Here is a 14,071-nt window from a genome sequence, read left to right on the forward strand (position 1 = left end):
TACATAATGCTGCAAATGCCACTAGAAGAACAGTAGCAATACAGAGATTTACAAGCACAGCAACAGAAAATAGTTATTGCAATAAAACATTCCACCTTTAATATCAGAAACAGATGAACCCTCTGCACATATTCTAGAGTATTTCATTTTATGGGGTGGCTGGTAATTAGAATGAAACTCCGCACATTTCACAATGCTTGTATTTAATTAAGAAACAAATGGTCCTTACCTCCAGACACACAGAATAGCACACCCAGTGCCTTACACACCAGGGTCCGTAGCCTCACAATCCCAGGAATCTTCACCCCATTAAGGTAGCATTTGATTTCAGGAATTCCAGAGCCAGCTGCAATGGGCTGTAAACCAGACAGAGGTTTTTCAAAATAATCTCCTCACTAGGCTAGATAATAAAGACAAGGTTCAGACTGCCCCTGTGGAGACAAAACTAGCTTTAAGGTTTTCTGAAGGAAAATTGGTGTGCAACTGCCAGGAGCTTTCTCAAGTCAAGTTTACTGTCATTTGATTGTACACGCACAACCTTATGAAACAGCATTCGCTGGTCATCAGTGCAAAACATGCAGACACAATGCACATGCAGACAAACATGTGCAAGACAAGTAAATAAATTTTGTTTTGTACACGAGAATTGCGGATGGTTAGTGTGGGCAGTTCCTTTGGTCATTCAACATTCTCAATGACCATGGGAAGAAGTTGCTCCTCGGCCTGCTGGTGCCGGCTCTGATACTCCTGTGTCTCTGATTTTGCACGCCCTCTTCAGACAATGATCCCAGTAGATCATGTAGATTAGGGTGGGGGGGTGGGGGGAAGAGACTCCAGTGATCCTCTCTGCCACTCTTATGGTCCTGGATATTGTCCTCTGATCCATTTCTCTGCAGCAAATGTATCACAGTGTGATGCAGCCAGCCTGGACGCTCTCAATAGAGCTCCAAGAGAAGCTTAACATAATGGTGGCCAGTAGACTTGCCGCTTCAGAGTTCTCAGTTCTCTTATGCCTTTCTGACAAGTGAGGAGACATTGAGTGTCCATGATAGGTCACTATTAAGTGAACTCCAAGGACGTTGGTGATCTCCACATTCTCCAATATAGAGTTATTGCTGTGTATTGACCAGGATCATTCCTGGTCCTCCTGAAGTCCATGATCATCTCCGTGCTGAGACTCAGGTTGTTACTCTTGCACCATTTCACAAGATTTTCCATCTCTTCTCTGTAGTATGACTCATCGTTGTTGCTGATGAGGCCGACGACTATTGCGTCAACTGTAAACTTGATGACACTATTGGAGATGGATCTGCCGATGCTGTCGTGGGACAGTGGTGTGAACAGGAGTGGACTGAGCACACAGCCCTGAGGTGTACCAGTGCTCAGCATGACAGTGCAGGACATTGTGTAGGACAAACAACAGAAAGTGAATAATGCAGCGTCCACTGCACAGGAAGCATTAAGTGCCATTGTTGCCTTAGACTATTTAATAGTTTTAATCTTTTTAATTCAGAATATTGAAGGCAAATGTGTTAGGAACATGCTTGAACTTTTTACCTCAATCAGCACCAGCAAGCTGGCCAAGAAGATGAAACCAATATTGAATGCTAGAATCTCCAGGAGGGAGAGCACAAGACATCCCCCTTCACTGCAATCTTCCACTGCTGAAGGGCAAGAAGTCAAGGAAAATGATCTGTATTCAGCAATCAAAATGCCTTTCAAATCATAGGTTCTTCTACGACTGGTATCGCAATAACTTGAAGTGCAGCAACGAAAGCAGAATAGGGAATATGCTGGTACATGGAGATAAAACCAGAGACACCAAGTACAAGCATCATTCGGGAAAAAAACAACTCTTTTAAAGAGTGCAGCAAGGCTAACCAACCAAAGGGTAATCAGAACCTATTTGGCAGGTGGAAGGTAAAAAGGTCATTCTCAGACCACATTTTTAAAATTCATTCATTTTTAGTATATGGATGCAACTAAAATTCAATAGGATGTGCTGAATGATCCCCCAGCCTTCATTTACCAGGTCCTGATAGAACTGCAAGGTAAAGGATACATTGCCCAATAATTTGGAACTTGAGATTTTGGAAAAGATGAACAAAGTAATCGATAAACAGCCCAACCTAAAACAAAGATAGAAACAGTAATTCAAAATAAGATAATGAAACATCACCACTGTGTAATAAATCATTGTGTATCCAGTTTCGTCAAGTTTTACTATTTTTGGTACACAATCTGTTTGCTCATAGTTTTGCTATTATCTGATTCCACCTGCATTGAATTCGCCCATCGTTATTGAATGAAGATCTACCGGGATCAATGCCTGAAGAGGGCGCACAAAATCAGTGAACCGGTGCGGACTCGAAAGGCCAACATGGCCTGTTTCTGCTCCGTAAATGGTTATATCGTTATATGGTTAATAGTTTCCAAACATGTGTGTAGTTGTCCCGGTTAGTCTTTCCATTAAATATGTATGGATTATTTAGCAATACTGACAGAATTAGATCATAGGTTTAAGCTCCATTACACCATTTAAACTCGATTTAGGCTAAACAGCAGTGCAGTCAGGATGTGCACAAATAAATGAGAGCTTTCAGATGAGGCATCGAATTCAACAAGTAATAATGAGGTTCCTAGACAATCCTCCCAAGGGCTTGGAAAGTATTCTCACAACCATTATCAAAAAGAAATACATTTGTCATTCAACTCATCACCCTGAACAGCACCTTACTGCATGTCACCACATTCACCTGGAAGCAATATAATTCATAGTTGATGAAGTACTCTAAAGAGTTTACGACTATATAAAAATGCAACATCACTATGGATGGCCAGATGATTTTGAACACATCAAATGGGAGGGAGGGGTGTGGTGGAAATAGACTGACATGGATTGAGAATTGGTAATGAAGGTATAAACGGACCCTTCAGATTAGCAGATTGTTTTTTTTTAAATTTTTTTTATTTTTCACACTATGAACCATACTGACCAAAATACATACAGACATTTTTCTCTTGAATATATAATGTCATTTTCTCCCCTTTCCCCCCCTTCCCATTTATTCAAAGTTCAATCTATAAGATCCATTAAACCCGTTAAATAATGTCGTCACAATAAAAATAAACAGGAAATTTGTGTCTTTTACTTTTATATACTGAGTCAGTTCATTTCGTTGTCTTCTCCTTCTGTCATTTTAGGTGGTGGAGGTCCGTGGTAGGATTTCTCTATTGTGTTTCATGTATGGTTCCCATATTTGTTCGAATATTGTGATGTTATTTCTTAAATTATATGTTATCTTTTCTAATGGAATACATTTATTTATTTCTTTGTACCATTGTTGTATTCTCAAGTTGTCTTCTAATTTCCAGGTTGACATAATACATTTTTTTGCTACAGCTAGGGCTATCATAATAAATATTTTGTGCTCCATCCAAATCGAGTCCAAATTCTTTATTAAGAAATTACTTAGAAGGAAGATCTCTGGGTTTTTTGGTATATTGCTTTTTGTGATTTTATTTAGTATCTGGCTTAGATCTTCCCAAAATTTTTTCACTTTCTCACATGCCCAAATTGCATGTATTGTTGTTCCCGTTTCCTTTTTACAGCGAAAACATCTGTCTGATACTGTTAGGTCCCATTTATTTAACTTTTGGGTGTGATGTATAGCCTGTGTAACCAATTATATTGTATCATGCGTAACCTCGTGTTTATTGTATTTCTCATACTTCCGGAGCAAAGCTTTTTCCATGTTTCATTCTTTATCTTTATGTTTAGATCTTGTTCCCATTTTTGTTTAGGTTTACAGTTTGTTTCCTCGTTCTCCTTTTCTTGCAGTTTGATGTACATGTTTGTTATAAATCTTTTAATTATCATAGTGTCTGTAATCACATATTCAAAATTGCTTCCTTCTGGTAACCTCAGACTGTTTCCCAATTTGTCCTTCAAGTAGGTTTTCAGTTGGTGGTATGCAAACATTCTATCATGAGTTATATTATATTTGTCTTTCATTTGTTCAAAAGATAATTTATTTCCTGAAAAACAATTTTCTATTCTTTTGATCCCTTTTCTCTCCCATTCTCTGAAGGAAAGGTTATTTATTGTGAAAGGGATTAGTTGATTTTGTATCAATATTAATTTTGGTAGTTGATAATTTATTTTATTCCTTTCTATGTGAATCTTCTTCCAAATGTTGAGCAGATGGTGCAATACTGGTGAATTCCTATGTTGCACCAATTTTTCATCCCACTTATATAGTATATGTTCAGGTATCTTCTCCCCTATTTTATCTAGCTCTAATCTGGTCCAATCTGGTTTTTCCCTTGTTTGATAAAAATCTGATAGATATCTTAATTGTGCTGCTCTATAATAATTCTTAAAGTTTGGTAGTTGTAAGCCTCCTTGTTTGTACCATTCTGTTAATTTAACTAGCGCTATCCTCAGTTTCCCCCCTTTCCATAAGAATTTACTTATTATTTTCTTTAGCTCCTTGAAGAATTTCTCTGTTAGGTGAATTGGTAATGATTGAAATAGGTATTGTATCCTTGGGAAGATGTTCATTTTAATACAGTTCATTTAGTTGTATACCTAGGTATCGAATTGCTTGTGTTTGCCATCTAAATGGTGATTCTTTCTTAAACTTTGTGAAATCCACATTATTCATTGGCATTGCTTCACTTTTATTTGCATTGATCTTGTACCCCGATACTTCTCCATATTTCTTCATTTTCTTATGTAATTCTTTTATTGATATTTCTGGTTCTGTTAAGTATATTATAACATCATCTGCAAATAGACTGATTTTATATTCCTTCTCTTTTATTTTTATCCCTCTTATTTTATTTTCTGTTCTTATCAGTTCTGCTAGTGGTTCTATAACTAACGCGAACAGTGAGGGAGATAGTGGACATCCCTGCCTTGTTGATCTGCTTAATTTAAATTGGTTCGATATATATCCATTTACTGTCACCTTCGCCAATGGTCCCTTATATAATGCTTTAATTCAATTAATATATTTCTCTGGTAGGTTGAATTTTTGTAGTACTTTGAATAAATAATTCCATTCTACTCTGTCAAAGGCTTTCTCTGCGTCTAAAGCAACCACTACTGTTGGAGTTTTGTTTCCTTGTACTGCATGGATTAAGTTAATGAATTAACTGATATTATCCATTGTTCGTCTTTTTTTAATAAATCCAGTTTGGTCTAGTTTTACTATTTTTGGTACACAGTGGGCCAATCTGTTTGCTAATAGTTTAGCTATTATCTTATAATCTGTGTTAAGTAGAGATATTGGTCTATACGATGCTGGTGTTAGTGGATCTTTCCCCGTCTTTGGTATTACTGTAATTATTGCTGTTTTGCATGAATCTGGTTCATTACTTCCAGGAGAGGAGGAATTAATAAGTCTTTAAATGTTTTATAGAATTCTATTGGGAGTCCATCCTCTCCCGGTGTTTTATTGTTCGGTAGTTTTTTTTAATATCTCCTGTATTTCTTCTATTTCAAATGGTTTTATTAATTTATTTTGCTCCTCTGTTTGCAATTACGGTAGTTCAATTTTAGTTAGAAATTCATCTATTTTGTCTTCTTTCCCTTCGTTTTCAGGTTGATATAGTGGTTCATAGAATTCCCTGAAGTTTTCGTTGATCTCCATTGGGTTATATGTAATTTGTTTGCCCTTTTTCCTTGATGCCAATACCGTTCTTTTAGTTTGTTCTGTCTTAAGCTGCCACGCAAGTATTTTGTGTTTTTTCTCCTAGCTCATAATACTTCTGTTTCGTCTTCATTATGTTCTTCTCCACCTTATATGTTTGTAGTGTTTCATATTTTATTTTTTTGTCTGTCAATTCTCTTCTTTTAGTTGTATCTTCCTTTATTGCTAATTCTTTTTCTGTATTTGTTATTTCCCCTTCTATTTCTCGATTGTAGTCCTTCTTCATCTTAGTTACATAACTTATTATCTATCCTCTGATGAATGCTTTCATTGCGTCCCATAGTATAAACTTATCTTTCACTGATTCAGTATTTATTTCAAAGTACATTTTAATTTGTCGCTCAATTAATTCTCTAAAATTCTGTCTTTTAAGTAGCATGGAGTTTAATCTCCATCTATACATTCTCGGTGGGATGTCCTCCAGCTCTATTGCCAATAACAGGGGTGAGTGATCTGATAACAATCTAGCTTTATATTCCGTTTTCTTAACTCTTCCTTGAATGTGGGCTGATAACAGGATTAGGTCTATCCTTGAGTATGTCTACCCAAATAATATGAATATTCTTTTTCCTTTGGGTGTTGTTTCCTCCATATATCCAAAAGTTGCATTTCCTACATCGATTTAATTATAAATTTGGTTACTTTGTTCTTTCTGTTAGTCTTAATTCCAGTTTTATCCATGTTTGAGTCCAAATTAAGATTAATTTCCCCTCCTATTAGTATATTCGCTTGCGTATCTGCGATCTTCAAAAAGATATCTTTCATAAATTTTTGATCTTCTTCATTAGGTACGTATACATTGAGTAAATTCCAAAATTCTGAATATATCTGACATTTTATCATTACATACCTCCCTGCTGGATCTATTATTTCCTCTTCTATTTTGATAGGTACATTTTTATTGATTAATATAGCTACTCCTCTGGCTTTTGAATTATATGATGCTGCTGTTACATGTCCTATCCAATCTCTCTTTAATTTCTTGTGTTCCACTTCAGTTAGATGTGTTTCTTGCATGCATGCTATATCAATTTTTTCTTTCTTCAGTAAATTTAACAGCTTCTTCCTTTTGATTTGGTTATGTATTCTGTTAATATTTAAAGTCATATAGTTCAACATGGCCATTTCATACTTTGTTTATCTTTCCTTTCCGTTTCCTCATCACCACCTTCCCTTCTTATCCATTTGTTTTCTTTTTTTGAACACATTGTAAGACAACATTTCTAAAACATAAAATATTTCCACTATTCCCATATCTAAAATTCCTTTAACCCCAATAGTCCCTCCCCTCTCTGGGTTGCACTTTGTCCCTTGTCGGGCAACCACATCTCCCCTCTCCATTTAGATTTGCGAACCCGCTCGCAAGCGTCAACTGATTTCGCAGTTACTGTTATTCTTCCCCACCCAGCCCCCCCAGAAAAGATTTTAATCTTCGTATATAACCAAGCTCACTCTCTTAATTCCCTCCTCACTTCCTTTCTTCCCTTTCTTTCCCTACTTAGTTCTTACTTATACTTTATTCTTCTTTATATATAGTTTGTTGTCATTTTTGTTCTTGTTACATCTCTTCATCTGTCTGTTTTGTAGGTGTTCTGCAAATTTTCGTGCTTTTTTTGGATCCGAGAACAGTTTGCTTTGCTGCCCCGTGATAACTATTTTAAGCACCGTTGGATACTTTAACATAAATTTATAACCTTTTTTCCATAGGGTCGATTTTGCAGCGTTAAACTCCTTCCTCTTCTTCGGGAGTTCAAAACTTATGTCTGGTTAGAAAAAAAATTTTTGACCTTTGTATTCCAGTGGTTTTTTGTCTTCTCTTATTTTTTTCATTGCCTTCTCCAATATATTTTCTCTTGTCGTATATCTTACGAATTTTACTAGAATGGATCTTGGTTTTGGTTGTGGTTGTGGTTTAGGGGCTAATGTTCTGTGTGCCCTTTCTATTTCCATTCCTTCCTGTAATTCTGGCATTCCTTGGACCCTGGGGATCCATTCTTTTATAAATTTTTTCATATTTTTGCCTTCTTCATCTTCCTTAAGGCCCACTATCTTTACATTGTTTCTCCTATTATAGTTTTCCATTATATCTATCTTCTGAGCTAACAGCTAACAGCTCCTGTGTTCTTATCAGATTCTTCTAATTTCTTTTTTAAGTCATTTACCTCCATTTCTATGGCTGTTTCATATTTTTCCACCTTCTCCACTCTTTCTTATTTCTGTCATGACCATCTCTAATCTATTCACTTTTTCTTCTGTACCTTTTATTCTTCTTTTTATTTCACTGAATTCTTGTGTCAGCCATTCTTTTAATGTTTCCATATATTCTTTAAAATTTTTTTTATCCATGTACTGTCCCTTCCCTTCATCTTCCATTTCTCTGTGTAGAGTTTGATGTTCTTCTGAGTCCATTCCAGGATCTGTGTCCTTTACCTCTGTCTCTTCTAATTTTCTTGTTGGATTGTTTATCTTAGTTTGTTGGGTATTTTTGTTTTTATTATTTCTATTAAAAGTGTCTTAGTGTTGGTCTTCTTCCTCTGGGTTGGTCATTTGTTGTTTCTCTGATTTCCTTTTTTTTATTCTCTTCCTTCTTGTTCCCGTTATTTTCTATGTTTTCCTGTTGAGAGTCTTGCTGTCGTGTTATTCTTGTCTGTTTAAACTGTGGAGATTTACTCCTCAGCTGGTTCCCCCCTCCCGTCGGTGTTGTTTTTGTCTTATACATCGCGCATATGCGGTTGCGCACTTTTGTTTGGCTCAGTGAGCCATCTTTGTAGTTCTGTGTTCGGGGTTTCCACTGACCTCAGGGAGCGGGCTTCTCTCTCCATGGCGGGCCTCCTCGTACAGGCAAGGCCTTCACCTTTCTCTTCCGACGTCTTTCCTTCTTTTCTTCCCGTTATTTTTGGTTTTTCTTTCTTTGCTGCCATTTTCTCACTTGTTTTTAATTTGTTATGGTTTCTGTGTTTGTAGCTTTGCTAGTTTTTAAAACTTTTTTTAACTTTTCTGGAGAGGGCTGGTATTTTCTTACCGGTCACTATTCCATCACATGACTTCCCCCTGATTAGCAGGTTGTTAATGGGGTATATCCACCTCAGCTATCAACAACTTTCATGAGCAGGTTTTGGATAAGGGACCAAATGTTTTCAAATTTTCCTAATATACTAAACTAGATGGGAATGTAGTGTGACTTCATGAGTCAGTAGAGAGAGACTTCATGAGTCAGTAAGCAAATGAAAGGCAATATAATATCAAAAACCTTGATGTTTTAAAATAAGTTCAAGGGAACCTTGAAGTTCCTGAAAGCCAACATGCAGGTAAAATGTGTGATGAGGAAGCAAATGGCAAGTTAGTAAACCCTTTATTTTGAAAAAGTTTGAATATACCACAATGGAACAGACATGGTGGATTTGGTACATTTCGGTTTCGGGTAAGTTTTCAATATATGTCCCATATAGGAGCATAGTTAACAATGTTCAAGAATATTGAAATGAGGCAACATACTAATCTAGCATCATCAAAAAAAAATTATATTTAGTCCACTCATCAAAAATTGATGTAGATTGCATGTACTGATCCCCACTGTACCTCGTTACAATGTTTATCCCCACATATTGATTTTTCTCCAATAATCCATTCTCAGTCGTGAAACTGCATGAGAGTCTTACTGCAACTGCAGAGGGCTTTGATAAAACCAAGTGGAATATGCGAATGGTTGTAGTCTCATTTCCCAAGGTTGTACTTAACAAAGACTAAATTCAATGAAAATACATTAGACTGGTTCCAAGAATGGTGGGTTTGCTGTATGTGGAAAGATCAAGAAAACTAACCATATACCCTCTGCATCTTACTGATGTTTACAAAATTCTTACAGCGCTAGATGCACTGAGATTGATTCCCTTCGCTATGGAATATCAAATTATGGAACAGACTGAGGTGAGAAGAAATGTCTTCACTCAGAGTGTGATGATCATTCAGAACTTGCTACCTCCAAGGCTATGAATGTTCGGATTCATTCAATATTCGGTTCAAAAGATTTCTGGTTGTCAGAGAATATCCAGGATTGTGGGGAAAAAAGTTGCCCCAAGATGAAAGATCAGTCATGACGTCGAACCTGTTCCGCCATTCATTTTGTTCCTATTTACTTTGTTCTGAGAAAAGTAGAAAAAGGCTGTTTTGCGGATGTGGGAGAAGCAGGGGAAGTTATTTTTGGAGGCACTTCTCATTTGGAAGTAACATAATTGTTGGAGCCATAACAATAGGGGAAAACAGATACCAAGCTGAAGGAGCTACTGCAGTGCAGAAACAGAGGAACAAGATTTGTAAACAAAGACACCAATATACAATTCTAAATGATTAACAAATAATCGATAGAAACAATAAATGAATCTATTAATCGACACCATCTAAGACAGAATAACAATGCCATCGCCAAAGTAAAAGGGAGCAGTTGTGAAATATGGTTCATTAACATGATTATTACTGAGGGTTAGCAACAGTATTCATTGATGGATTATCCCACACTGTATCACAATCTCATTTGCCCTTTGATTATAAGAACCATTCAGCTGACCGCAAAAAGGTGAAAAACCCAATCATCTCATAACATTAAAATCTCAAGAGCAGTCCCTAGTGCTGTCAGTGACTGGTTTGCTTATCTCACATTAAACACTGATAAGAAACTCACTCACCAAACCAGTACAGACTCCAATACAAAACACCAAGACCCATTTCACTGCCTCATATCTTCTGACTCTCTGTTCAAATGAAACAAAGATAATCAAAGATCAGCTAAAACAAAAAAGAAACAGATACAGACAAGAACAATCAAACTGGAATTAGCAAAAGAGAAGAGGTGCAAAATTGTTAGGCTGTGAAGTATTTACCTGGTTTTAGTTTGGAGCAAAACCACAAAATGGTAAGCACTCAAGAGTTATTAAATGTGTCAAGTAAAACAGCTTGAGTATCAAAGGCGCCATGTCTGTTGTGGTACTGTATCCTGTTTTCTCACCATTGGTGCTGATTGACTTCTTGAACAACGATAACTTTTTTTTAAACTTCAGTTTATTTTCAATTTAATAAACTGTAATTCAATTATATTACAGCAGTGATAATAGAAAGCACATCTCCATAATTTAAAAAAAAGAAATCTGAAAATTATTTTACCCCAAAAGGATACTGGCCTTCTTTATATTTGAGGATGGGTGGTTGAGAGACAGGAGGTGGAGAAAACCAATTTTTTTGACAAACCGTAAAAGATTAAAGAATCGTAACAAGCAATCGCGTTGTTAAGGATCAGCAATTAAACAATTAGCCGTGGTCCAATCAATGAAAGGATCCTGTTTCTAGTTTATCAATTTTTCATCAGCACTTGAGTTGATGCAGTTTGGGAATTTACGTGCTTTGCATTCACATCAAACGACACACTCTATACACAATTCACAGAAACAGATAGAAAGTGGATCCAGATTCAAGGCACTGTGAGAGATTTGGAATTAAAAATTTTATCAAAAGGAATAAAAATTGAAAATCATTATAGTGAAATACTATTTATCATTTTATAAGTTTTGTTTAAATTTTATTTTAAAATTTATTATAGAAATTAATGTTAGTGAGAAAAAAGTAGCAAATCAGTCTTTTGGTGGAGAGATTTTTTAAAATATTTCAATCCATGCAAATTATAGATTTAAAAAAAACAAATACCAAATTACAAAACATCATTCAAAACTTCAGGATGCCCTTGGGTGTTTCACAGTCAATGTGGTGCAAGAAAAACTGCTGGCAGTGTTCTCACAGAAAGTGACCCAACAATCATACTCAGTGGCATGCCAAGGAGTGAGAATTGATTAAACCGGACAAATTACAATCTTCTTTGAGACAGAGAGATGGACTGGCTGACAGTATCAAATGCAAGGAGCATGAATTTAAAATCTCATTTAAGTAATTCTATCTCCAACATTTTAAAAAATATTTCATTGATAAATGTTCAAACTCAAACAATTTCCAGTGATCAGTCACAAATTATAGTTATCCATTATGTACAAGATTTGCCGTTGAATCCGAGCCATTTTCCACCCCCCCCCCACCCCCCACATGCAACAGACTGCAATTATACACATTCAAGACACCTACAACAAAGGTTGGGAACATATCAGAGATTTCTCATGCTCTGACAGATGGCACCCAGACTGTTACATTTTTCTTGACTGGATCAGAATTGACCCCCCCCCCCCAACTTGTTTGAAGGATAGACAGGGAATTCAGGGAGATGAGATACGCAGATCCACACTATAACTGTGCTCCGATAAAATTTAAATATGGTTGCCAAATTTTTAGAAAAATGTTATATTTTTCCTTAAATTATAGGTAATTTTCACAGGGGAACACAGATTTGCATTTGCGCATTCAAGTGAAAGTCAAATTTCCAGGTAACCGCTATGCACTTCCTGGTCACTGCCAATGCAATCATCACAAATTAGATTCGGAATTGGACAGCTTCATATTAAGCGTTCTGTCCATCATATTTCCCAATAGGAACAGCTCTGGGTCCTGCGGGAATTCTTTACCTATGATTTTTTTTCTAGGACTTGGCCTGGTTCCATCCACCTTGGTGCTTGCCCAGGTTCCGTACACAAAGATTCCTGTCACAATGCCACATCAAAAGCATTGGTCTGAAATTTCTGGTTTAGCTTTATTCAATTTTTGTGGTGTCAAATATAGCTGGTGGAGAAAATTATACTGCACCAGCCTATACTATGCATTAATAAGCACGGTCATGCAGTTCCGACACAGGTCTGACCAGCACCACTCATCAATCGTTATTAAGTCTGACTCCCACCTTTGACTTGATATGTGAAGGCCTGGTTTAGGGCCTTTTGCTTGGAGAAAGAAATACATGGCTGAGATGAACTTCCCTGTGTTCCCCTTTCGAATCAGGGTCTCCATGTCACTGCACATCAATAAGGTCATGGATGGACCTAATTTGTCCCTCAAAAAAGATCTTATTCAAAGGTAGCAGAGGAACATCTTATTTGACAAGTCATATTTATATCTGAGTTACTTAAATGACATTAATTGCGCCTGCTTATAACAGTCCACGATATACTTGACCCCCTTTTGGCACCAGGTGTCCAGGATATTGTTGTCTATCGTCAATGTAACTATTGTTTTCAGTCTGAGGGGTTTTGGTGACAGCCCACTTTAGACCCTATGTATTGATTAATTTTGTTCCATATAGAAATTATGTGTTTTAATATTGGGCTGACTTTTTTTTTTAAACCAGATAATAATTTAGTGTCCCACTTATAAATAAAGTCTCCTACCATCTTTTCACCCATCATGTGCAGACCAATTTGTGCCCAGGATGGTACACCCCCTCAAATAGTGAGGTGATAGACCTCGACTGGGCTGCTCAATAACCTTAAGCTACCCAGACTAAAGTCTCAGGTTAGTTTTTCCTTAGAGACCCTGGCTACCTTGCCATTCCACAAAAATCTAACATGTATGTTCTGAAAAAGAAGTCTGGAAGAGGGTCTAGTGGTGTGCCTCAGGGAGATTTGATAGAAGTTTTTAAAATTATGAGGGGGATAAACAGTAAATATAGGTAAGCTTTTTTCCCCACTGAAGGTAGGTGAGATACAAATCAGAAAGAGGAAAAGTTCAGGGGGAACATGAGGGGGTCCTTCTTCAGAGTGTGGTGGGAGTGTGGAATGAGCTGCCAGCTGAAGTGGTGAATGTGGGGTCAATTTTAACATTTAAGAAGAATTTGGACAGGTACATGGATGGGAGAGGTATGAAGGGCTACAAACTGGGTGCAGTTCAGTGGGCCTAGACAACAAAAATGGTTCGACACAGACTAGAAGGGTCGAAGAGGCCTGTTTCTGTGCTGTAGTGCTCTATGCCAAAGCCTCGGCAACATATTCATTTTAACACAATTGACCCTGGGTAATGGAGAGGCAACGTCCACCACCGAGTGCCACTGCTGTGCTCCTGTTCGGAGGACACACTACCTGCCAATCAAGGTCAAAGGCACCCCAAACCATCAAGGTGATCCTTGCTTTTGGCCCACCTAAATCACCAGGTGCTGCAGTCCAGGTAACCTGCCCAGACTCAGCTCTGACCTTCACCCAATTGGCACAGGTGAATCACCTCAGATGAACCCTGTTGAGTTTCTGCACTTGGCTTCGAGCCATTGACCACAGCAGCCAATGGGGCCCAGCCTGCCCCGTGATTAGTCCCCCAATACTGCCTGTAGAATTTTAAAGTGCTATGTGCCCCCTTGTTCTGCCTCTTTTGGACTCCTCGTGGCACATAAGTAGCACCTTTCGCATTGGGTTGGGGTGAGTCCTGAGGTTAGGTAGCAA

General features: G+C 37.3%; 1 protein-coding gene across 4 annotated transcripts in view; it reads right to left on the reverse strand.

Annotated features, from left to right (window-relative positions):
* clcn6 (chloride channel 6) overlaps positions 1 to 14,071 on the reverse strand; it is an 85,049-nt gene that overhangs the window by 61,621 nt on the left and 9,357 nt on the right. For all 4 annotated transcript variants that reach the window (XR_011351769.1, XR_011351770.1, XM_069918713.1 and 1 more), the window contains exons 4-7: positions 10,400 to 10,465; positions 2,063 to 2,129; positions 1,558 to 1,664; positions 230 to 356 (exon numbers count right to left, since the gene is read on the reverse strand). Coding sequence is in view for 2 of the 4 variants with exons in the window: in XM_069918713.1 (XP_069774814.1) it covers positions 230 to 356; positions 1,558 to 1,664; positions 2,063 to 2,129; positions 10,400 to 10,465 (367 nt within the window). In the remaining 2 variants the exon portion in view is untranslated. The remainder of the gene's footprint in view (positions 1 to 229; positions 357 to 1,557; positions 1,665 to 2,062; positions 2,130 to 10,399; positions 10,466 to 14,071) is intronic.

This window comes from Narcine bancroftii, chromosome 2 (genome assembly GCF_036971445.1).
Source record: "Narcine bancroftii isolate sNarBan1 chromosome 2, sNarBan1.hap1, whole genome shotgun sequence".
NCBI classification, from domain to species: domain Eukaryota; kingdom Metazoa; phylum Chordata; class Chondrichthyes; order Torpediniformes; family Narcinidae; genus Narcine; species Narcine bancroftii.